The sequence below is a fragment of the Garra rufa genome, chromosome 4, assembly GCF_049309525.1.
Source record: "Garra rufa chromosome 4, GarRuf1.0, whole genome shotgun sequence".
NCBI classification, from domain to species: Eukaryota; Metazoa; Chordata; class Actinopteri; order Cypriniformes; family Cyprinidae; genus Garra; species Garra rufa.
In genome coordinates this window covers 14,817,276-14,843,935 of record NC_133364.1, presented here as the reverse complement: position 1 = coordinate 14,843,935, position 26,660 = coordinate 14,817,276, and the positions used below count along the sequence as shown (strand labels likewise).

General features: G+C 31.1%; 1 protein-coding gene across 1 annotated transcript; it reads right to left on the bottom strand.

Moving 5' to 3' along the window:
* Positions 1-3,186: 3,186 nt before the first annotated feature.
* Positions 3,187-26,216, bottom strand: wif1 (wnt inhibitory factor 1). The gene is made up of 10 exons (XM_073838361.1): positions 25,968-26,216; positions 25,708-25,847; positions 22,931-23,039; positions 22,515-22,655; positions 17,788-17,883; positions 14,556-14,651; positions 14,145-14,240; positions 7,767-7,862; positions 7,431-7,526; positions 3,187-4,012 (listed from the first exon to the last, which is right to left on the bottom strand). The coding sequence occupies exons 1-10, from the start codon at positions 26,104-26,106 to the stop codon at positions 3,882-3,884; spliced, it is 1,140 nt and encodes a 379-aa protein (XP_073694462.1). The 5' UTR covers positions 26,107-26,216; the 3' UTR covers positions 3,187-3,881.
* Between the last annotated feature and the right edge of the window lie 444 nt (positions 26,217-26,660).

Here is a 26,660-nt window from a genome sequence, read left to right as displayed (position 1 = left end):
AGGGTCGAAAAGCTCTCGGATTTCATCAAAAATGTCTTAATTTGTGTTCTGAAGATGAACGAAGGTCTTGCAGATTTGGAACAACATAATGTGAGTACAACGTAATTAATGACAGAAATTTCCAACGTTATGCCTGTCAGTTAAGCCTAAATGTTGATTTTGTATTCTTATAAGTATGTCTAGCATATTTCTGGCTCACATATATTCTTTCTCGCCCTTCGTTCCTTCCTACGTGATCAGAAGTTGAATCTTCCAATGTTATGATTCTCAGAAGGGCCATTATGTGAGCTGTAATGGAGAGAACATTTCAATTGATTCTCAACAGACCGAATCTTTCTGATGTACCCGCTCCATCGCCCAGAGGCAGATATAAATGGAACATACCTGTTCGTACCCAGACTGCACCTGCTTAACGCAAGTTGCCAGATGTCTGGAAAAATTCACGGGCACGAAATGACTCCGTTTCCATGGTTACCGCCATTTCATTTGCCTGCTACATTTTTGGCATTCCACATAGTGTTTTTGTTATTGTTGTATGTCCTCCATGAAAGGTGACCTGACAGGGCAAATTCACGTGGCTCCCATGGGCAATCATGGTGGGCCGAGCTGCTATGTGATGTGGAACAGTACAAATAATCAGCTGGCCAGCTGTTTATTTTCACCTGTCCTCTCTGGCCACCACAGCAGCTTCCTTTTGGGCCACGGCAGGAAGCACGGCTGATCGATCGGCGCCCCCTGTAGAGGTTAATTGGCCTGATGTGTAAATGATCCTCCCAGACTGCATATGTGTATATGATTGCATGCACATTGCCATCATTCTTCTTGAATTTATAGACAAGCCTTGGAATCCTCCAATTCTATGAACCTTTTCGACCTTGAAAACCAAAGATTTCTTTTTGAGAGATTAAAGCTTAAAGGATGAGGAAGAAAATCAACATTCCAGTTGCATTACATGACTTTTACAAAATCGACATCTTGACAATTCATCTCATGATGTGTAGTGGAGATGGTAAACATCTGCACCCATTCTATCAACTCAAATATGTGAATGCCTGACATTTTTTCAGAGAGCATCACTCATTTTGCTCAGGAGAGCAACAAGCAGCTTACTCATCTGCGAGCGCACAGGGAGCGAGACCCACCACAGTGTAGTCGCCCCGCAATTGTACAGAAGCCGCAAGACTGGCCTGTAAAACGTGGCCCACTTTATTTTTACAATCCTCTCTTATGGGCTCAGTAAACCTGTGGAACAAATGATGCCGTAACTGTAGCTAATTGAAAGAAAGATTAAGTGTATAAATACACTTCTGTTCAAAAAGTGTGAGGTCAGTAAGATTTTTTTTAAGGCGTTAAAGAGAGTTTACTACTATAAAAATGTAGTGTCAGTCTTTGATGTGCTTTCATAAGAGTACCAAGACACATGCATGTTCATTTACATATAGTCCACAAGAGAAAATAATAGTTTAATTTATAAAAATGACCCCGTTCAAAAGTTTACATACGCTTGATTCTTAATACTGTGTTGTTACCTGAATGATCCACAGCTGTTTTTTTTTTTTGTTTGTTTTTTTTTTGTTTAGTGATAGTTGTTCATGAGTCCCTTGTTTGTCCTAAACAGTTAAACTGCCTCCTCTTCTTCAGAAAAATTCTTGAGGTCCTAAAAATTCTTTGGTTTTTTAGCATTTTTGTGTATTTGAACCCTTTCCAACAATGACTGTATGATTTTGAGATCCATCTTTTCACACTCATATGTAACTATTACAGAAGGTTCAAACGCTCACTGATGCTTCAGAAGGAAAAACAATGCATTAGGAGCCAGGGGTGTAAACTTTTGAACAGAATGAAGATGTGTATATTTTTCTTAGTTTGTCGAAATACCAACATTTTTATTTTATTTAGTACTGCCCTTCAGAAGCTGCAGAAGATACTTACATGTTTTTTAGAAGAGAAAATAAGTTCAATTTAACCTTCAAAAGTGTTCAAATACACAGAAATGCTGAAAAACCACAACATTTATGGGACCTGAAGAATTTTTCGGAAGAACAGCAGGCAGTTTAACTGTTCAGGACAAACAAGGGACTCATAAACAACTATCATTAAACCAAAAAGCACAGTATTTATAATCAAAGGGAAGTGAACTTTTGAACAGGGTCATTTTTTTAATATAAATTCAACTGGACTATATGCAAATGTCTTTTATGTGAAATATTTTATTCAGGTCAGTACTAAATACAAAAATAACATGCATTTTATATGATCCCTCATATTTTGGTAAAATAATTAACATTTTTACAGATTCTGCAAGGTGTATGTAAACTTTTCACCTCAACTGTATAAGCACTTGAGCACCAAATCAGCATATTAGAATGATTTCTGAAACTAAAGACTGGAGTAATTTAGCTTTGCCAACACAGGGAAAAAATGAAATTTTAAAATAGTTTTAAACTGTTTAGTAATTGTAATTACACTTCACAATATTAGTGTTTTTATTGTTTCTGATCAAATAAATGCAGAATCAGTGAGCAAAAGAGACAAATTTTAACATTAAAAATGTTACCAAACCCGCACTTTTGAACCTTAATATATAGAATTTACTCTGTGAGCTTTATTTAGCTCTTTCCGATAAATAGCGGCTCTGTCTGGACTCTTTACTTTCATATTTTGAAGGTTTTAAGGAAAAAAAAATGAAACTTGCCATTATTTACCTCATGCCATTCTGCTTTCAAGCTTCAAAAACAACTTAAAAGCGCCATTAAGTTATCATAAAAGTTCGCCATATGACGTATGTGCAATATTTCATCTCTTCTACAGCCATTAAGATGGTTTTGGGTGAGGAACAGGCTAAAATTTAAGATGTTACGCACCGATAATCACCTTCAGTGAGATGTTAACTCAACAGCCATCGAGCGAGTTGAACAGAAGAACCAAATCCATTTAGTTTGCGAATGTCTCCGTTTTGTAAACTGGATTATCCAACTCAAAACAGGCAAATGAATGAATTTGTTCTTATGAACACACCAAGGAGAGTTAGAAAAGATTGTCAGAGTCAAATGGACCTTTTTTTAAGCTTTTAGGGTCCTTTTGTTCTCTTTTTGGAGCTTTAAAGACTTAGTCTGAGGTCTTTGTGCTCCACAGAAGATAGTTAGTCAAACAGGATTGTAAAAAAGCAAAAATGAACACTTCATCTTCACAGGTGTCATGAAAACGTTTTAATTGTGTACTGAAGTCACATGAAAAATGAAGACATTTTTGGCTTTATGACATCCCAAGCAGCTTATGTGCTTTGTTATACATACGTATGAAAACTTTAAGCATACGCTTAAAGACTGTCTACCCATATCTAAATATATATCTATATATTTCAATTTTACATAGCATGAATAGGATACATATACAAGAAGCAACTACATAAGTGTGTTTTGCATGAAAAAGAATGTTAGTGACAATAATGACAACAATCTGTTTACTAAATCAGACGAACCACAAGCAACAAGCCAAACACAGCAATCCCAAGAAAAGCCGGATCCGCACCCGGAAGTTTCTGGGATCGTAACGTACACTTCTCCCAGTGATTCAGCGCCACATCTGAAGCTAAACCGCGCAAACATCACAGCCGCTCACCACAAGCATGTGACTCACTCCCCTCTCGGTTGACGCAGGACAGAAGCTCGTTGAAGGGTGACTGTGGGAGATATTATATCAAAGGCGCTAGTGTGGTAAAATAAGACACTGTGACTGTACTACAAAAACAAGTCTCACTCTGAGAAAGCAGCAGTCCAGCTTGGGAGTGTCCCGATGAGGATCGGAAGAGGAGGATAAAAGCTTTGTTCCGGAGAAGGCGATGTTGTAACGGAGGGGCCGTTGGCCTTAAATTTGGAGGTTTAAACCACATAGTTGGTTTCAGAGGGCTGACTGGATTCAGGCACTTCCTTCGTGTCCTTTGCCGCCACAGGCTGTGACTTGTGCTTGGTACCAGAGACCCGCTGGCTGTTGGAGACTCCTCCACGAAATCCTGGAGGAAGAGAGCAGTTAAAAATGTGTTGCATAGTGCAAAAGCAGCTTTTGTGACTGAGAGCCAAGCCATATTTGCTGGAGGTTTTAACACAACTTCATTCCCCTTACTTTCTAGGGAAAGTATAGAAAAATAGTAGGGATTCACTAAAATTTCGGCTGCTGAAAATTATTGTTCAGAAACTGCATTTTCGTATTTTGGCCGAAAGAGAAAAATTGCTGAAAATATATGGCGTGCTGCATGGTGTGACGCTCTATGATTTATTGCCTTGTATTTTTTATATTCAGTATCAACAAAATAACCGACTTTAATTAAAAAGTCTTATGAAATTATTTAATATTAATTGATAAAATAATAAATAATTATTTAAAAGCATTTTTTTTTCTTTCTGTAAACCGCATCCAGAATTTTTGTTTTTGGCCCAGAATTTTCATTTTTTTTTTAAAGAAAAATTAATAAAAATTGTTTATTTGGCTTAACCATTTTAGAAAGTCAGTGTGGCGATACCATGATCCATATTAAATAATAAAACATTGAAATAATGATTAAAAATACAAATCTACTACAAACAAGTATTTTTGCCAGTATTTTATTTTATTTTATTTACTTTACTTTAGTTTAATTTAGTTTAGTTTGTAGTCCCAGAAATCATTCTATTATTTTCCCAGTGTTTTCAAGTAATCTTTTTATTTAATTTTTTCGTTTTCCCAGAAATCATCCTAATTTCTTCTTTTCAATTTAATTTAATTTTAATTAATTTTATTTTTTTAAGCTAACAAGCTGTTTTCTATTTATTTTATTTTATTTATATTTTACTTCATTTTTTTTTTCATTAAATAAAGCTGTTTTCTATTACTTTAATTTGTTTCCACTCCAAGGTACTACCATGAATATCATTTGTCCAAAAAAATATGGTATTATTGTGGTAATATGTCTAAATATCCATGGTAATACCCTGTTAATGCCCTGTTTCCAAGTAATCTTTAGTTAAATTTTCTATTTTTTATTTTATTTATATTATACTTTATTTTATTTCATTTATTTTTTTAAACTAACAAAGCTGCTTTCTATTTATTTTATTTATATTTTATTTATTTTTTAAGCTAACAAATCTGTTTTTTTTTTTATTGATTTTATTTATATTTATTTTTTTAAGCTAACAAAGCTGTTGCCTAATACTTTAATTTGTTTTCATTCGCACTCCAAGGTACTACCGTGAATATCATTTGTCCAAAAAAACTATGGTATTATTATAGTAATATGTCTAAATATCCATAGTAATGCCCTGGTAATTCCCTGTTTCCAAGTAATCTTTATTTTATTGTATTTATTTATTTTTTCTTATATTTTACCTTTTTTTTAAAGCTAACAAAGCTGTTTTCTATTTTTTATTTTTTTTATTTTATTTATATTTTTAGTTTGATATATTTTTTATGCCACCAAAGCAGTTTCTAATTTTTTTTCTACTTATTATTATTATTTTTTTTGCCTAACAAAGCTGTTTTCTATTACTTTAATTAGTTTTCATTCGCATAGCACTCCAAGGTGTTGTGAATATCATTTGTCAAAAAAAAAAACTATGGTATTATTATAGTAATATGTCTAAATATCCATAGTAATGCCCTGGTAATTCCCTGTTTCCAAGTAATCTTTATTTTATTGTATTTATTTATTTTTTCTTATATTTTACCTTTTTTTTTTTAAAGCTAACAAAGCTGTTTTCTATTTTTTATTTTTTTATTTTATTTATATTTTTAGTTTGATATATTTTTTATGCCACCAAAGCAGTTTCTAATTTTTTTTTCTACTTTTTTTTTTTTTTTTTTGCCTAACAAAGCTGTTTTCTATTACTTTAATTAGTTTTCATTCGCATAGCACTCCAAGGTGTTGTGAATATCATTTGTCCAAAAAACTATGGTATTATTATAGTAATATGTCTAAATATCCATAGTAATGCCCTGGTAATTCCCTGTTTCCAAGTAATCTTTATTTTATTGTATTTTTTTTTTTCTTATATATTTTACCTTTTTTTTTTTTTAAAGCTAACAAAGCTGTTTTCTATTTTTTATTTTTTTATTTTATTTATATTTTTAGTTTGATATATTTTTTATGCCACCAAAGCAGTTTCTAATTTTTTTTCTACTTATTTTATTTTTTATTTTTTGCCTAACAAAGCTGTTTTCTATTACTTTAATTAGTTTTCATTCGCATAGCACTCCAAGGTGTTGTGAATATCATTTGTCCAAAAAAAAAATATGGTATTATTATAGTAATATGTCTAAATATCCATAGTAATGCCCTGGTAATTCCCTGTTTCCAAGTAATCTTTATTTTATTGTATTTTTTTTTTTCTTATATATTTTACCTTTTTTTTTTTTAAAGCTAACAAAGCTGTTTTCTATTTTTTATTTTTTTATTTTATTTATATTTTTAGTTTGATATATTTTTTATGCCGCCAAAGCAGTTTCTAATTTTTTTTCTACTTATTTTTTTTATTTTATTTATATTTTTAGTTTGATATATTTTTTATGCCACCAAAGCAGTTTCTAATTTTTTTTCTACTTTTTTTTTTTTTTTTTTTTTGCCTAACAAAGCTGTTTTCTATTACTTTAATTAGTTTTCAGTCGCATAGCACTCCAAGGTGTTGTGAATATCATTTGTCCAAAAAAAACTATGGTATTATTATAGTAATATGTCTAAATATCCATAGTAATGCCCTGGTAGTTCCCTGTTTCCAAGTAATCTTTATTTTATTGTATTTATTTATTTTTTCTTATATTTTACCTTTTTTTTAAAGCTAACAAAGCTGTTTTCTATTTTTTATTTTTTTATTTTATTTATATTTTTAGTTTGATATATTTTTTATGCCACCAAAGCAGTTTCAAAAATTTTTTTTCTACTTATTTTTTATTTTTTTTTGCCTAACAAAGCTGTTTTCTATTACTTTAATTAGTTCATTCGCATAGCACTCCAAGGTGTTGTGAATATCATTTGTCCAAAAAAAAAACTATGGTATTATTATAGTAATATGTCTAAATATCCATAGTAATGCCCTGGTAATTCCCTGTTTCCAAGTAATCTTTATTTTATTGTATTTATTTATTTTTTCCTATATCTATCCTAATATGTCTAAATATCCATGATAATACCCTGTTAATACCCTGTTTCCATGTAATCTTTAGTTTTATTTATTTTAAGCTAACAACGCTGTTTTCTATTACTTCAATTTGTTTTCAATCGCATAACACTCCCAGCTACTACCATGAATATCATTTGTCCAAAAAAAACGATGGCATTATTATGATAATGTGTCTGAATATCCATGGTAATACCCTGGCATTAGAGCGGATTTCTTGCTCTAATCCGTTTCCAGGTGGCAATTAGTATCTTGGCCTTGGGAAAAAGGATGTTGTCTTACTCTTATTGCAGTGACGTCCATGCCAGCCGTCCCTGCACTGGCACCTGTTGGGCTCCACACAGGTCCCGTGTGCTCCACAGCTGGGCTCGCAGACAGCTGCACACACATATACACATACACATTCAGCCATACACAGAGACGCAGTGTTTAGTCTTAGAAACACATCCTGTGCTGCTCAGCAAGCCTGCAGCCCGACTGGAAATTTGAAGGTGCAATCAAGCACCGACGCTTCGTTTTTCAGTCTGTTTATTGTGCGCATGGAGCGATGCTAAGGTGGAACATGTGCTTTTGATCAAACTTGTCCACAGTTCTTCTGCCAGGCTCAGATGATCTTACCTTTGGAGCACAGATCGCCGTGGTAGCCTTTACTGCATTTGCATTTGTTTCTCCCCGTGCATTTGCCTCCATTTCTGCACGGCTGTCGACATTTACCTGTAGACGACAAATGAAAAATGCATTAGTCACATAATTGACTGTATGAGACATTTTTTCCCTCGCTAACTGCCGTTTCTAAATTAGTACGTTTACTATAAGTAACTTATATTATTATGCCAAGATCTGTTTGTCTGTCTGTCTGTCTGTCTGTCTGCTTACTTACCTACCCCATCTGGATTTTATAAAATTAGAATACTTTTTAAGCAGACACTTTTTTAAAATCTATTTATTGGGGTTTTCAGTATCAATTCAGTATTCTTTTATTTTATTATTTTTAATGCAATTTTTAATCCATTTTTTTTTATCCAAGCTACAGTCACTGATCTTTAGGGATGTTTAGATATTTTACTGAATATAAGACGCAAATATTAAACATTATGTATTAATATTGTATTGCATGTTATATTTGTTTATGTCAAATATTACATTTGAATTTATAGTTTTAGGCACACGCACACACAAAAAAAATTATTGGGGTTTTCAGAATCAAGCTTATTTAATTATTTTTTATGCAAGTTTGTTAATTTTGCTTGTCAAGCTAATTGATCTTGCTTTTGGTATGTTTTGATATTTTTACTGAATATAACACAATTATATACTGATATTATATTACATGTTCTATTTATATAAATTTATTTATAGAAAATATACAATGTAAATTTTGCTGTGCACACAAAAGGTATTTATTTGTTTATTTTTGCCATTAGGGTTTTTATGCAGTATCAACTTTGTTTTGTTTAATTATGTTTTAAATCTAATAAAATTATCTTTATTTATGTAAAATATTCAATTTTAAATGAATATTTTTAAGTACACCAAAAAAAAAATATTTGGGGTTTTTAGAATCAAGCCTATTTTATTTTATTATTTTCTATGCAATTTTTAATGTAATTTTGCTGGTCAAGCTACAGTAAGTTTGGTAACATGATGAATTAATATTATATTGCATGTTATATTTATATAAATATATTTATAGAAAATATAGAATGTACCCTTTGCAGTGCACACAAAAGTTATTTATTTGTTTATTTATGCCATTGTTTATGATGCCAACTTTATTTTATTCCATTATTTTAAAAATATAATAAAATCAAAATCAGGCTTATTTATTTTATTATTTTTTTAATGCAATTTTTTAATGCAGTTTTGCTTGTCAAGTTACAGTTACTGATTTTTAGGGATGTTTAGATATTTTTACTGAATATAAGACTAATATTAAATATTAAACAATATACATTAATATTATATTGCCTGTTATATTTCTATAATTATATTTATAAAAATATACAATGTACATTTTGCAGTGCACACAAAAATTATATATTGATAGATTTATTTATTTAAAATATTATTAATGTAAAATATTACATTTGAATGTATATTTTTACCATATATATATATATATATATATATATATATATATATATATATATAAAATCCTATTTATTGGGGGTTTTAGAATCATGCTTATTTTATTATTTTTATGCAATATTTAATGCAATTTTCCTTGTCAAGCTAAAGTAACTGATCCTGCTTTAGGGATGTTTAGATGTTTTTACTGAATGTAAGACAAAAATATAAAAAATTATATATTAATATTATATTGCATGTTATATTTATATAAACATATTTATAGAAAAATGTACATTTTGCAGTGAACAAAAGTTATACATTTATGTATTTATTTTTATTTAATACACTTATTGGCTAATGGGGTTTTACACAGTATCAACTTTATTTCATTATTTTTGAAATCTAATAAAATGATATTTATTTATGTCAAATATTACATTTGAATATATATTTTTAAGCACACAACAATTATTTTTTGTCATTTATTAGGGTTTTAGGGCACTTTTTATGCCATTTTTAATGCAATTTTACCTGTCAAGCTACAATAACAGATCTTGCTTTTGCTGAATATAAGATATATAAGATATAATAAAATATTAAACATTATATATTGCATGTCATATTTATATAAATTCATTTATAGAACATAGACAAGTTATATATTTATTTATTTAATGTACGTATGTGCCATTGGGGTTAAATGTAGCATCAAGCTTATTTTATTATTTTTGACTTTGGGGTTTTAGCATTTTTTTCTCATCAAACTACAATAATTGATCTTGCTTTAATGAAGTTTAGATATTTTTACTGAATATGAGACAAAAATATTAACATTAACATTATTGTTTTTGCACATGGGTAGACGATTTACAGAACAATATGTGACCCTGGACCACAAAACCAGTCTTAAGTCGCTGGGGTATATTTGTAGCAATAGCCAAAAATACATTGTATGGGTCAAAATTATTGATTTTTCTTTTATGCCAAAAATCATTAGGAAATTAAGTAAAGATTTTTTGTAAAATTCCTACTGTAAATTTATCAAAATGTAATTTTTGATTAGTAATGTGCATTGTTAAGAACCTAATTTGGACAACTTTAAAGGTGATTTTCTCAGTATTTTGATTTTTTGCACCCTCAGATTCCAGATTTTCAAATAGATGTATCTCGGCCAAATATTGTCCTATCATAACAAACCATACATCAATAGAAAGCTTATTTATTGATCTTTCATAGTATGTATACATCACAGTTTTGTAAAATTTAACCTTATGACTGGTTTTGTGGTCCAGGGTCACATATAGTAAACCTAATAAACAGTAAAACAAAAATTATTAACATTAACACATTTTTTCCTTAACGCACTGGTAGATGATGTACAGGAAAGTATAATAAACTAAACGAGACATAAAAAGGGAAATTCAATGCTTTTGAAAAAACAAAAGCAGTGGGAATACAGACGGACAGACCCTTTCCAAACACTCTGGGATCCTTTGTTCCCTGACAAATCAGCGAAATCCATACCCATGAAACCAGACAAAGAAGGGGACGTCTTTACATAACATGACCTCGGGCGTTTATGTCACAGCCCGTTTTGACAGAGAACACGATACTGCAGCGGATCAGACGGCAACAACTGGCGTAATGCTATTAAAATGTTACAGATATATTACTCAAATATTTTCTCTTCCCTCCCTTTCAGACCAAACGCCTCTGAACACTACAACACTTCCTGCCTTTGAACAAGAAAAGATGAAATTCGGGGTCAAAGAGGAGTTGTTTAAACATCAACGAAATAGACGACAGACCTTTGAAGTAAAGAAAGTATGTATGTGTAAGTGTTATCACCCTCAAAGCAAACTTTAATCTCAGTCCTTTAAAAAAGGAAGTAAAAACGCCACACCGCTTGAGTGCATGTGAGCTCATGAGGTTGTTATTAGTGATTAGGGTGACAACACAACTGCAATACATCCTGTGTTTGCCCATGTAGGTGCCGGCCCATTTAACGCTAATGTGAGAACACACTTCACTTAGGAAGTTTACTTGGAGAACTGCTCTGAGGGCAATTTGTGGAAGTGAGCCTATTACTGCCAAAGAACAACAACGCGGCTTTCCCTTTGAAACATCATGATAATGGTGTAACAGCCAGTTAATACTCTACGTTAGAAGTTAATAGAGCTGTTGAGGGAAGTTGGCATTTTTGAGTCATAGGTTTAGGAATTTCTAATAGGTTTTTTAATTGTAGTTTTTGAGTTATGAGGGAAATTAAATCTGTTGTTTTCTGTTTTATTATGCAATTTGTTTCAGGATCATTACTCTAGTCTCACATGATTCTTTGGAAATCATTCTAATATGCTGATTTGGTGCTTAGAAGTGCATTTCTTATTATCTTTAATGTTTAAAACAGTTGCTTAATAAGAAGTTAAAAAGAACAGCGTTTATAGAAAAATCTGCTGTTATATTATAAATGTATTTACTGTCACTTTTAATCATTTTAATGCATTCTTGGTGAATAAAATAAATGAATATTCATTTATTTAATAAAATAAAAAAATAATTAATTAAATAAAGTAAAATAAAAAAAAATTACAGAAGTAAATTTAAAAATATATTTATTTTATTTGAATGAAATGAATGGTTTTATTCAGCAAGAATGCATTAAAGTGATCAAAAGTGACCGTGAAGACATTTATAATATAACAATAGATTTTTATTTAAAAAATCTTGCTACCAAGATCTTGCTGAAAAAACATTCATTTCTTTAATAAAATAAAATAAAATTTAAAAGTAATATATTATTATATAATTTTATTTTATCTATTTTATTTTTAAAAAATTAATGGTTTTATTCCGCAAGAATGCATTAAAGTGACAGTAAAGACATTTATAATATAATTTTCATTTAAAAAATGTGTTCTTTTCAACTTCATTTTATTATTAAAATAAAATTAAATAAAAAAATTAAACAAAGTAAAATAATAAAAAAAAAAATTTAAAAAATAAAAAAAAATGAATAAAATAAAAAATTATAAAATAAAATTAAAGTAAAAAAATATATATATATTTTTTAAGAAATTAATATATTAAAAATATGAAAAATTAAAAATTAAAAAATATATTTATTTATTTTATTTTATTTTAAAGAAATTAACTTTTTATTATTAAAATAAAATACAATAATAAAATGTAAAATTAAATAAAATAAAAAATTAAATACAGTTTTAAAAATATATATTTTTATTTTAAAGAAATAAATGGTTTTATTCAGCAAGAATGCTTTAAAGTGATCAAAAGTGACAGTAAAGACATTTATAATATAACAATCGATTTTCATTTCAAAAATAAGATATTGCTGAAAAAACATTCATTTCTTTAATAAAATAAAATAAAATAAAATAAAATAAAATAAAATAAAATAAAATAAAATTTAAAAGTAATATATATTATTATATAATTTTATTTATCTATTTTATTTTAATAAAATTAATGGTTTTATTCCGCAAGAATGCATTAAAGTGACAGGAAAGACATTTATAATATAATTTTCATTTAAAAAATAAGTTCTTTTCAACTTCATTTTATTATTAAAATAAAATAAAATAAAAAAATTAAACAAAGTAAAATAATAAAATAAAATATTTAAAAAATTTAAAAATAAAATAAATTATAAAATAAAATAAAAGTAAAAAAATATATATACATACATATTTTTAAGAAATTAATATATTAAAAAATATGAAAAATTAAAAATTAAAAAATATATTTATTTATTTTATTTTATTTTAAAGAAATTAACTTTTTATTATTAAAGTAAAATACAATAATAAAATGTAAAATTAAATTTAAAAAAAATTAAAATACAGTTTTAAAAATATATATTTTTATTTTAAAGAAATAAATGTTTTTATTCAGCAAGAATGCTTCAAAGTGATCAAAAGTGACAGTAAAGACATTTATAATATAACAATCGATTTTCATTTCAAAAATAAGATCTTGCTGAAAAAACATTCATTTCTTTAATAAAATAAAATAATAAAATTAATTAAAATAAAATAAAATTTAAAAGTAATATATATTATTATATAATTTTATTTTATCTATTTTATTTTAATAAAATTAATGGTTTTATTCCGCAAGAATGCATTAAAGTGACAGGAAAGACATTTATAATATAATTTTCTTTTCAACTTCATTTTATTATTAAAACAAAAAAATTAAACAAAGTAAAATAATAAAATAAAATATTTAAAAAATAAATAAATAAATAAAATAAAAAATTATAAAATAAAATAAAAGTAAATAAAAAATATTTTTTAAATAAATTAATATATTAAAAAATATGAAAAATAAAAAATATATTTATTTATTTTATTTTAAAGAAATTAACTTTTTATTATTAAAATAAAATACAATTATAAAATGTAAAATTAAATAAAAGTTAAATAAAATAAAAAAATAAATACAGTTTTAAAAATATATATTTTTGTTTTATTATATGTTTTATTTTAAAGAAATAAATGGTTTTATTCAGCAAGAATGCATTAAAGTGATCAAAAGTGACAGTAAAGGCATTTATAATATAACAATAGATTTTCATTTCAAAAATAAGTTCTTCTCAACTTCCTTTTTATTATTAAAATAAATAAAATAAAATAAATTAGTACTGACTGCAAGCTTTCGATTGATACTTTTGAATATTATTACATAAAGACTACCACTGTTTTTAGATCAATCAAGCAAAACATTGCCCCTTTTAGTAGTTGTATTTCTTATTCAACAACTTTTCTTTCCCTAAAAACCCATTTTATTATTTTTTTTTATGTTTTCATTGCAGTTTAAATCACGTTTAAATTATTCCGTTATTGTGGTCTGACTATAGTTTGTTTCTTTCACAGAATGAACGAAGATGCATAAAGCTAAACTCACTGAGCTCACAGCGGCTCCCTTCAAAGCCGACGGCACAGACGCATTTGCCAGGATGGAAACACGTCCCTCCATTCAAACAGGTGGTGCTGCAGTTAGCTGTTAATGTAGAAAAAAACAACACAAAGTCAGTGAACACGTCACAACCTACAAAGAGAAATGACACACAAGCAATTTGTGCTTTTATTTATTTACAAAATATTTCATGGCTTTGACCTTTTGGTCGAAATCATTTAGGAAAAGACTATTTCCTGGGTAAACAGTCAGGTTTTCAAAGCCCTCATGTGTATTTTTGTGTATTATATGTATTTTTACAGCATGTTTTAGTCAAGCTCAAGTTTCCTGTCCTGTTTTATTTATCCTGTATTAATTTATGCACAATAACAGCACGTTTAACACAGGTAGGAAACTAACCTCTCTCACAACTGGGTCCAAAATAGCCCGGAGGACATATACACACACCTGGGCTCATACAAAGGCCACCATTCAGACATCTTGGGGAACAAAGGGCTAAAAAAGAGAAACAATAAAACATAAGTATTATATCTAATACACAATAATATGTGACCCTGGACCAGATACATCATCTTAAAGCTGAAGAAATAAGCTTTCCATTGATGTATGGTTTGTTAGAGATACAGCCGAGATACATCTATTTGAAAATCTGAAATCTAAAGGTGGAAAAAAAGTAAAATATTGAGAAAATCACATTTAAAGTCTTAATGCAGTTCTTAGCAATGCATATTACTAATCAAAAATTAAGTTTTGATATATTTACGGTAGTACATTTACCAAATATCTTCATGGAACATGATCTTTACTTAATATCCTAATGATTTTTGGCACAAATTAAAAATCTATCATTTTGACCCATACAATGTATTTTTGGCTATTGCTACAAATATACCCATGCTACCTAAGACTGGTTAACATATATACTTCCCAGTTTTTTAACTTAAAACTACACATATTCAGCTTCGCACAGCTATTGTTGTCGAAGAATGGAAGGATAATTTGGGCTGCAAGTTTTCTTGATACGCAAAGCACAAATCTTTGTGGTTTTGGCAGCGACGCAGGCGAAAACAAATCAGCCAAGAGCCGTATTGGATGAAAGGTGTTTTGTGGAAGCGGTTTAGGTACAAACACAGCTACAATGAGGATATTGAAAACATTTTCAGCGTCTAATGGAAGCCTTTTTTGGTAAACCGCTCTTTAAAGTTGTAAATAGATGAAAAACACATGTTTGTGCCTCCCAACCTGCTGGGTAATTCATATTTTTTCAGACAAGGAACCTTCTAGAATACTTGCGCGCTCCATTCTTTCATCTAAACTAGAACATAGCGGGCTTAACCACGCTTTGTAATTTGCACAAGGCATTTTGGGAAGTGATGCCCTGAGGTTGAGTATAATCATCATCATAATAAACTATATGCACTCGTTTGTTTCCAAAGGAGGCTTGTCTTTCTGAGAAAAGAGTTTCGCAGAATGTACTTCTTTTATTTATCTTCTCTATCTGGCTTTTGTAGTGGAGACTTTATGACAATGTTTTACATTCTCACATCCCAAAAATGTTCTGGCTCTTTTAAGCTTTATAATGGTGGTGAATGGGTGTTGAGATTTTGAAGTCCAATAAAGTGCATCCATCCATCATAAAAAGTACTCCACATGGCTCCAGGTGGTTAACAAAGACCTTCTGAAGCGAATCGATGTGTTTGTGTAAGAAAAATATGCATATTTAAAACTTTATAAGCTGTAAAATCTAGCTTCCACTAACTGTCGTAAACACATTCACGAGAAAGTGGCATTTTTACATCTCTTTTCTCAGAAAGACAAGCCTCCTTTGAAAAACAAAAACTAAAGATTACGGTTTAAAATGTGTTAAAAATAGATTTTTTTACATAAATGCATCCGTTCACTTCAGAAGGCCTTCATTAACCTCCCGGAGCCATGTGGAACACTTTTTATGATGGATGGATGCACTTTTTTGGACTTCAAAATCTCAACAGCCATTCACTGCCATTATAAAGATTAGAGGAGCCAGAACATTTTTTAATATAACTCCGATGGTATTCATCTGAAAGAATAAATTGGCTTGAGGGTGAGTAAATCACCCTTTTTGGGTGAACTATCCCAATAAAATGTTATATTTTTTATATATTTAAACGTTATAATTTAAATACAATGTTCATATTCATTTAAATATTTGAGTTTTTATCAAAAGTTTACCAATAGATGTAAGAATGTAGAACATTGTCATAAAGTTTCCTCTACACAAGCCAGACAGGTTCATAAAAAATAAGAAAAGTATATTCAGCTAAACTCTTTTCTCAGAAAGACAAGCCTCCTTTGAAAAACAAAAACTAAAGATTACGGTTTAAAATGTGTTAAATATAGATTTTTTTTTTTACATAAATGCATCCGTTCACTTCAGAAGGCCTTCATTAACCTCCCGGAGCCATGTGGAACACTTTTTATGATGGATGGATGCACTTTTTTGGACTTCAAAATCTCAACAGCCATTCACTGCCATTATAAAGATTAGAGGAGCCAGAACATTTTTTAATATAACTCCGATTGTATTCATCTGAAAGAAAAAAAACACCTAGGATGACTTGGGGGTGAGTAAATCATGGGGTAATTTTCATTTTTGGGTGAACTATCCCATTAAAATGTTAAATTTTATATATTTAAACATTATAATTAAAATATAATTGTTCATATTCATTTAAATATTTGAGTTTTTCTCAAAATTTTACCAATAGATGTGAGTCTCCATCGCAAATCAGATAAAAAAAAAAAAAGAGAAGTATATTCTTTTGGAAAACAAAACCTAGAGATTGCGGTTTATAAAGTGTTAAAAATAGATATTTTTCTTACATAAATGCATCGATTCACTTCAGAAGGCCTTTATTAACCTCCTGGAACTGTGTGAAGCACTTTTTATGATGGATGGGTGCACTTTATTGGACTTCAAAATCTCAACACCCATTCACTGCCATTATAAAGATTAGAGGAGCCAGAACATTTTTTAATATAACTCCGATTGTATTCATCTGAAAGAAAAAAAACACCTAGGATGACTTGGGGGTGAGTAAATAATGGGGTAATTTTCATTTTTGGGTGAACTATCCCATTAAAATGTTACATTTTATATATTTAAACATTATAATTAAAATATAATTATTCATATTCATTTTAATATTTGAGTTTTTATCAAAAGTTTACCAATAGATGTGAGTCTCCACTGCAAATCAGATTAAAAAAAAGAAAAAAAAAAGAGAAGTATATTCTTTTGGAAAACAAAAGCTAGAGATTGCAGTTTATAAAGTGTTAAAAATAGATATTTTTTCTTACATAAATGCATCGATTCACTTCAGAAGGCCTTTATTAACCTCCTGGAACTGTGTGAAGCACTTTTTATGATGGATGGGTGCACTTTATTGGACTTCAAAATCTCAACACCCATTCACTGCCGTTATAAAGCTTGGAAGATCCAGAACATTTTTTAATTAACTCTGACTGTATTCGTTTGAACGAAGAAAGTCATATACAACTAGGATGGCTTGAGGGTGAGTAAATCATGGGGTCATTTTCATTTTTGGATGTTTAAATCAGTAACTTTGTATTTATTTGTCTATATGGTTACCTTTCTCACAGTGAATGCCGTAAAACCCATCCTGACATTCGCAGACCTGCCTTTCGTTGCAGTAGCCTCCATTGCGGCAGCCACCAGGGCACTTTGCTTCAGAAAGAGGAGACATAAATGGTGAGAACATTTCCTTTCAGCTTTTTTAATCTTAACCAAATGCTTCATAACTTACTCCCTTCCTACGCCACTTCAAGGACATCAGATTCAGAGAAAAGTTGAAAGAGCAGTGAATTCAGTAACACTACTTCCTTCAAAAGAACTGACACCAGCATAAAAAATAACTTTGAGGTGAAACCACAATGTCAACAATTTTGTCAAATGCAGTGTGGCAGCGTATACTGTTGCAGATATGTTTCTTTAAAGACCTTGTAGTTTAGTGTACTTGACATTCTGTCATCATTTACTCACCCTTGTGTCTTTTGAAACCTATATGACTTTCTTTTCTCTGGGAAACAACAAAATGAGAAGTTTGGTAGAATGTCCAAGCTGCTCTATTCCATATTCTTTTATTTTGTCATAAATTTGTGTCTGTTCTTCATATAAAGCTTCACAAATGCTTGGAAAGTAGTGTTGGAAAGTCATATGGACCACATTTATTGAACTTAGTTCCCATTCATTCTTATTATATGAAAAAACAGCATCTTAGACATCCTGTTAAACATCTTCTTTTGATGTTTTTTTCTCAAGAGAAAAATCTAAAGACTTGGCTAAAAGTCTTTTTTTTTGCTCTAGATGAAACAATTGAGATATTAAAGAGATCATTTTTATGATTTGTCTTTCTTACACTCTTACAAATAAAGGTTCCAAAGGGGTGTTTTGCGGTAATGCCATAGAAGAACCATTTTTGGTTTCCCAAAGAACCTTTCAGCGAACAGTTCTTACAAGAATAATTTTTTTCAAGAACATTTTAATAATCTAAAGAACCTTTTTCAACTATAAAGAACCTTTTCTGCATTTGAAAGGTTCCATGGATGTTCAAGGTTCTTCGTGGAACCATCGACGCCAATAAAGAACTTTAAATAATGTCAGAATGTTAATTCTGACACTGTTGCAGATATGTTTCTTTAAAGACCATGTAGTTTAGTGTACTTGACATTCTGTCATCATTTACTCACCCTTGTGTCTTTTGAATCCTATATGACTTTCTTTTCTCTGGGAAACAACAAAATGAGAAGTTTGGTAGAATGTCCAAGCTGCTCTATTCCATATTCTTTTATTTTTTCATAAATTTGTGTCTGTTCTTCATATAAAGCTTCACAAATGCTTGGAAAGTAGTGTTGGAAAGTCATATGGGCCACATTTATTGAACTTAGTTCCCATTCATTCTTATTATATGAAAAACAGCAGCTTAGACATCCTGTTAAACATCTTCTTTTGATGTTTTTTTCTCAAGAGAAAAATCTACAGACTTGGCTAAAAGTCTTTTTTTTTTTTGCTCTAGATGAAACAATTGAGATATTAAAGAGATCATATTTATGATTTTCCTTTCTTACACTCTTACAAATAAAGGTTCCAAAGGGGTGTTTTGCGGTAATGCCATAGAAGAACCATTTTTGGTTTCCCAAAGAACCTTTCAGCGAACAGTTCTTACAAGAATAATTTTTTCAAGAACATTTTAATAATCTAAAGAACCTTTTTCAACTATAAAGAACCTTTTCTGCATTTGAAAGGTTCCATGGATGTTCAAGGTTCTTCGTGGAACCATCGATGCCAATAAAGAACTTTAAATAATGTCAGAATGTTAATTCTGATACTGTTGCAGATATGTTTCTTTAAAGACCATGTAGTTTAGTGTACTTGACATTCTGTCATCATTTACTCACCCTTGTGTCTTTAGAAACCTATATGACTTTTTTTCTCTGGGAAAAACAAAATGAGAAGTTTAGTAGAATGTCCAAGCTGCTCTATTCCATATTCTTTTATTTTGTCATAAATTTGTGTCTGTTCTTCATATAAAGCTTCACAAATGCTCAGAAAGTACTGTTGAAAAGTCTCAACGCAGTTTTTATTTATGTAGCATGAAACTGTTGTTCAGAGTTCTTAAAAATGCTCCTCAGAAAGAAGATAAACTGGCAAGTGTTAAGCTATATCAACTACGTCAACGTCATTTTGTCCTGTGGGTGAAATTCAAGCCGCCAGACTTTTAAAAAAACAAGTTGTGAGTACTAGTCATTAAGGCACCCTCAGCTGTCACTAGGAAACACTTTGCTTCCTCCCTGCGGGGTGGCTTCAGACAGATGGACCATTTGATCTGTGAATTCTACACGCCGAATGGAGAGGGGTGGAGAAGGGTGTGTAGGGGAATGCAACACCGTGAGGTTAGTGTGTGTGAGAGAAGGGAGGGGGGATCAGAGAAAAACATAACACGCTCATTCTAAAGGGCTGCAGCTGGCAGGATTCACATGACCTCATGAGCCAGCGATGGCTTTGTGGGTGAGGTTGAGAGTCACCCATACCATGATCTCTCTCTCTTACCAACTACTCTTAAACTAGAGCGAGAGCAGACAAAACATACTCATTTGTCCTCTTAAAAATTAAGGTTCTTTATTGGCATTGATGGTTCCATTAAGAACCTTAAACATCCATGGAACCTTTCAAATGCAGAGAAGGTTCTTTATAGTGGAAAAAGGTTCACATGATCCTTCAGAAATCATTCGAACATGCTGAAGAAACATTTCTTCTTATTATCAATGTTAAAAATGGTTGTGCTGCTTAATATTTTTGTGGAAAATGCATTTTTATTAGCATTCTTTGCAGAATATAAAGTCTTGGACCACAAAACCAGTCATAAGTAGTACTGGTATATTTGTAGCAAAACCAAAAATACATAGTATGGGTCAAAATTATGCCAAAAATCATTAGGATATTAAGTAAAGATCATGTTTCATGAAGATATTTTGTAAATGTCCTACCATAAAGATATCTATCTACCACAAAACGTTTTTGATTAGTAATATGCATTGCTAAGAACTTCATTTTGACAACTTTGAAGGTGATTTTCTAAATATTTTGATGTTTTTCCTCAAATATTGCCCTATCCTTACAAACTATACATCAATGGAAAGCTAGTATCTCAATTTCTGGTTTTGTGACTGGTTTTGTGGTCCAGGGTCACATACATGACTTTTGATCTATGTTATGCATCCCTGCTGCATAAAATATACATTTTCTTTAGGAAAAAACCTTACTAACCCAAAACATGAAAAGCAGTGCATTAAATCTTAATAATGTAAGATAAACTAAATTTATCTTACAGCTCTATACTCATATTATATGTCAAACATCCCATTTATGTCCATTTACTGTATATTTTAATTATAGAAGATGAGTTGAATGTACTTGAAAACTCTTCTGAGTTACATACTATCTCTGCATTTAAAAATGTATTTAGTTAGCATTTGTAGTACAATTGAACCCACTAGTGAATGAAAGATGGGTTCAAGTGTACTACAAGTGGAATCTAAATAATCTTTTTTTTAAATACAGAGATAGTATGTCAAAAGATTTTAGTTTATATTCATGGTTTCTCAAAATACAGTTGAGGAGGTTTACATACACCTTGCAGAATTTGCAAAATGTTAATTATTTTACCAAAATACGAGTTGAATGGGATATTTCACATAAAAGTTGTTAACATATAGTCCACAAGATAAAATAATAGTATTTAGAAAAATGAGCCTGTTCAAAAGTTTACATACACTTGATTCTTAATCCTGTGTTTGTTACCTGAATGATCCAAAGCTGTTTTTTGTTTAGTGATAGTTTTTCATGAGTCCCTTGTTTGTCCTGAACGTTTAAACTGCCCGCTGTTCTTCAGGAAAAATCTTTTAGGTTCAACAAATTCTTTGGCTTTTAGCATTTTTGTGTATTTGAACTCTTTCCAACAATGACTGTATGATTTTGAAATCCATCTTTTCACACTGAGGACAACTGAGGGACTCATATGCAGCTATTACAAAAGGTTCAGGTGCTCACTGATGCTTCAGAAGGAAAAATTATGCATTAGGGGGTGAAAACTTTTGGAATTTAAAGATTAGGGTAAATTTAACTTATTTTGTCTTCTGGGGAACATCTTAGTATCTTCTGTAGCTTCTGAAGGGCAGTACTAAATAAAAAAAAATGATATTTAGGCAAAATAAAAAAAAATGTACACATCTTCATTCTGTTTATTCTGTTGAGGGGTGAAAACTTTTGAACAGAATGAAGATGTTTACATTTTTCTTATTTTGCCTAAATACCTTTTTTTTCATTTAGTAGTGCCCTTCCGAAGCTACAGAAGATGCTTACATGTTCCCCAGAAGACAAAATAAGTTACATTTTACCCTGATCTTCAAATTCTTAATGCATTTGGTTTCCTTCTGAAGCATCAGTGAGTGTTTGAACCTTCTGTAATAGTTGCTGAGTCCCTCAGTTGTCCTAAGCGTGGAAAAATGGATTTCAAAATCATACAGTCATTGTTTAAAAGGGTCCAAATACACAAAAATGCTGATTTTGCAGATTCTGCAAGGAGTATGTAAACGTTTGACCTCAATTGTAGCACATTTGAGTACTCTCAAGTACTTCAGAATAAATGTTAGCACTATAGCATAATAAATGCACTTGTTTTACACCTGGGATGCCTGATCCAGTATTTTAAATATCCATAACCATTCTCTTTTAATCATTATGTGCATCAGCATCACCTTAGACTGCCACCTTTATATATATATAAAAAAAAAACTCACCTCTCTGGCATGTTTTAAAGAAGATAGCGTTGTGTGGTGTCCTCAGGATGATGTTTCCTCCATCATCCATCACCAGGATGGTCACCTCAAATGCTGCCACCCCATCCTGGTCACCTCGGCATGGGAAGCCTACCTGGACCACTGAGTACACAAAAGCCCATCAAAATGTCTGTTAAAAGGGATAGTTCACCCAAAAATGATTTTTTTGTTTGCTTTGAACACAAAATTCTTCATTCTTCAAAATATCTTCTTTTGTATTCAACAGAAAAAAAAAGAAGACCATACAGGTTTGGAAAAAGTGGAAGTTGAGTAAATGACAGAATTTCCATTTTTGGGTAAACTTTCCCTTTAAGAGGGAAAACTAAAACCACAACAATAGAAAAGCAAATAAATAAAAGAACAGAATAAAAGCGCACCAGAGGCTTTGTGTGGCACTGATCCTAAGAGAGGAACGTTGACAGTAGGGTCATCCATAATGTCTTTATCCAATGAACGCAGAGTCTGAAACTCATAAAAGTACTCTGCCTGAATAAAAGAAAAAAGACAAACAGAGGTTAACTTTGTTTTAAACTTCAAAGAAGTAGTGTATAAATTTGCATAAAGAGGGGCGTTCGGGGCAATAGCACAAAAAGGTTGCATGTGGTTCGTGACAGGAGCACATATACATCCGTAAAGAGTAAAAAAGAGGGTTTCCGGGTATCCTTAAGTTTGCAAGGCAATCAATTTCCTCCGACTCTCTAACTAATGACCTCAACCTTTTGAGAATTACACACTTGTGAGGACAGCCGTGATGGCGAGTCCAAACACAAACTGTCCCAAAAGGAGATGAAAGCGAAGGAGACGCCCCCCCCCCCCCCCCCCCCTTCTTTTTTTTCTTCTGGTCTCTAGATTTTGGAGAGTGTAAAAGCTGGGCAGCGTTTGATGAAGGCAAAAGTACACAAGCTGTGTGGAGAGCTTAGCTAATCCTACAGCTGAATGGTAATAACCAACACAGATAACTCTCGCCGCCAGCCTTTTATGCCGGAGACCTTTGTTCTAAAGCCTCAGCGGCCGTCTTTGAAGCTAACAGGGGCCAGGACAGAGTGGGCCCTTCTCTTTTTCCTCCGTATCCCTCCCCTTGCTATTTTAATTTCTCCCTTCTGCTGCTCTTTCGTCAAGTCAACATGCCATTCACGGATTATGATCCCGGTGTGCAAAGATAGATCATCTGTGAAAAGAGATTCCTGTACAATCCACGCAAAAGTTGTGAATGAAGCCGTGGTGCATGTAAGAGCATCACAGATCTAGTTTTCTGTGATTTTTAAAAATGGAAAATTGCATGCACTCTTAAAAATAAAAGTTCCAAAGGTGTGTATTTGCAGTGATGCCATAGAAGAACCATTTTTGCATGCATTTGAAAGGTTCCATATTTGTTTAAGCTTCTTCATGGAACCATCGATGCCAATAAAAACCTTTATATTTTAAGAGTGTGGTTGCATAAGTGTTATATGAGTTTAAGATTCAAGGTATTACAAAATATGTTCACATTGATTTTTACAAGTTGCAACGTATTTACATTCAAAAATGGTACTTCCTTCTTTCTGTTGCTAACGGGGGTTTGTAAAACTGCTTTGGAAAAATATTTACTGTAAAAAGTGTCATAAATAAATCTGAATTCAATCAAAAAATGACTTTAGCGGCTAGAAAAGTTGTCAGCTTAATACAAATAAATGTACAATTACAATATAAAAGCTTTTTTTTAAGTTGGACTAATTGTTTTTACTATTATTATTATTATGTAACTTTTATTATTATGCTATTTAATGCTCAAAAAGTACTCATACAGTATAAATGTGACCACAAAACCAGTCATAAGTAGCATGGGTATAGCTCAAAATTACCGATCTTTTTCTTTTATGCCAAAAATCATTAGGATATTAAGTAAAGATCATGTTCCGTGAAGATATTATGTAAATTTCTTACTGTAAATTCATCAAAACTTAATTTTTGATTAGTAATATAGCCTATGCATTGCTAAGAACTTAATTTGGACAACTTTAAAGGTGTTTCTCTCTCTCTCTCTCTATATATATATAAAACTTATTTATTCAGCTTTCAGACAATTTATAAATCTTAGTTGAAAAAAATGACCCTTATGACTGGTTTTGTAGTCCAGAATCATAAATTAAAATATACGTGGATATATTTTTCTGCCTTAATGTTTTTAGGAGGATCCCTGAGAACCTAGAAGTTTTAAAAGATTTCCTCTCTGAGATATAAAAGATTTCCTTTTTGATTTTAGTCATGTAATTTGTAATGAATACCAGATACTGGCTATCTGGGACCTTCTGTAGCCTAAAGAAGAAAAAAAGAGAAAAGAGAAAAGCTCTGTAGGCTAAAATCCATTTGCCACTGTTTCTGCCAAAACCATAACGAATTACAAAGAAGATCAACAAGCAATAGCAACGCGACGCAAAGTGATTCCAAATGGACGTTTCGTTGTTCAATAAAGCGCGGGCTCTCTGGCACGCGTACTGGCAGTGTACTGATGACGACCCAGATGTTTGGCACATGCATGTGGAGGCGCGCTCACGCGGCGGTGCCGCGCTTTGATCCGCGTGCCGCTTTACAACACCAACATGCAAAATACCACAAGAATTGAAATGACCTTTTTCCTTTCAAATTAGGCCAATTTTGTCAGATTTGGTTTACAATATTACATTTCAAAAATATTTTATTATTTAAGAAACCTACTTTAAAACATGTTCAATTCGATTGAGAATCAAAACTGCATTTTTTTTAAATTATTTATACAATATATATTTATTGTAAATATTAAATCCGTTATTATTCTAAACATATTTTTTAATTGTTACACTAATTTAAATGTTTAAATGGTGTTTAAATAGCCTATTTTACAGGTAAACATGATAATAAGAAATTTAACAATAAGAAATATATACTATTAACAGCATATTCCACACGTATCTCAGAGTTATCTATCGCATAATTGTAAAATAACTTATGTACACGAACCTGTTAATCATAAAAACAATAAACCTGAAAACTCCACTTGTACTTAAACGATTAAAAAAACTTAATTTAAGCATTCTGCTTAAAATAAGTTTGTTTTAAGGACTTTTAGATATTTTTAGATATTTGAAAAACGTACAATTTGTCCCTTAAAATGAAAAATACAAAAGTTTTACAGTACCTGATCAGTGGCTTGCCAGGTGAAGTTCACGTGGTGGATATTGACAGGTATTGCTGGCATTCGCTGCTGTGCTTTTCTGAAGTCGTGTGTGAATGGTGCCATTTTGCCCTCGGAGACTATTAAAATATCCTCCTCAAAACCTGTTGGATAAAACATTAAGCATTCACACGTCTCTCATTGCTGAGTTAAGTTATTATGCACTGGCTTGGGCTCTAATAACAATAACGTGCCGGTACAGAAAGCACGCTACACACTATTACCAATTAATATTCTTGCTTGATTGGCATCAATCCACATGTACATGCTTCCTTGCTCCTGGGCAGCTTCCATTAGACCCCCTAAAAGCAGAAGAAAGCACGTTTTAAGGTGCAGTTGAACAGCAGGCGTCCTGAAAGCCATCTCTTGGTTTATTTAAAGTGAATTGGCCGGCTTGCTGGTTTTCCTTTCTTGCTCCAATCCCTTGCACTAAATGTGTCTCGAGTGAGTCTTCAATTGACAGAATGATTCGCGCGGACTGCTCCGCGAGCTACTTGTACGCAGCAGGAGCTGCTGTTCACAGATTATACCACGAGGTGGCGTGGTTTAATACAAAGCGTTTTCTTTCATCATTAAAAAAGCTTATCTTGGTTTAAGCATAGTTTCAATGGATTCTTCTTTCAACATCTTCATTTGTATTTTTATATACACTACCAGTCAAAAGTTTTTGAACAGAATGATTTTCTTTTAAGAAGTCTCTTCTGCTCACCAAGTCTGCATTTATTGGATTCAAAATACAGCAAAAGCAGTAATACTATGAAATATTTTTACTATTTAAAATATCTGCTTTCTATTTGAATATATTTTAAAATGCAATTTATTCCTGTGATCAAAGCTAAATTTTATTGCATCATTACTCCAGTCTTCAGTGTCATCCTTCAGAAACCATTCTAATATCCTGATTGATTTAAATTGGG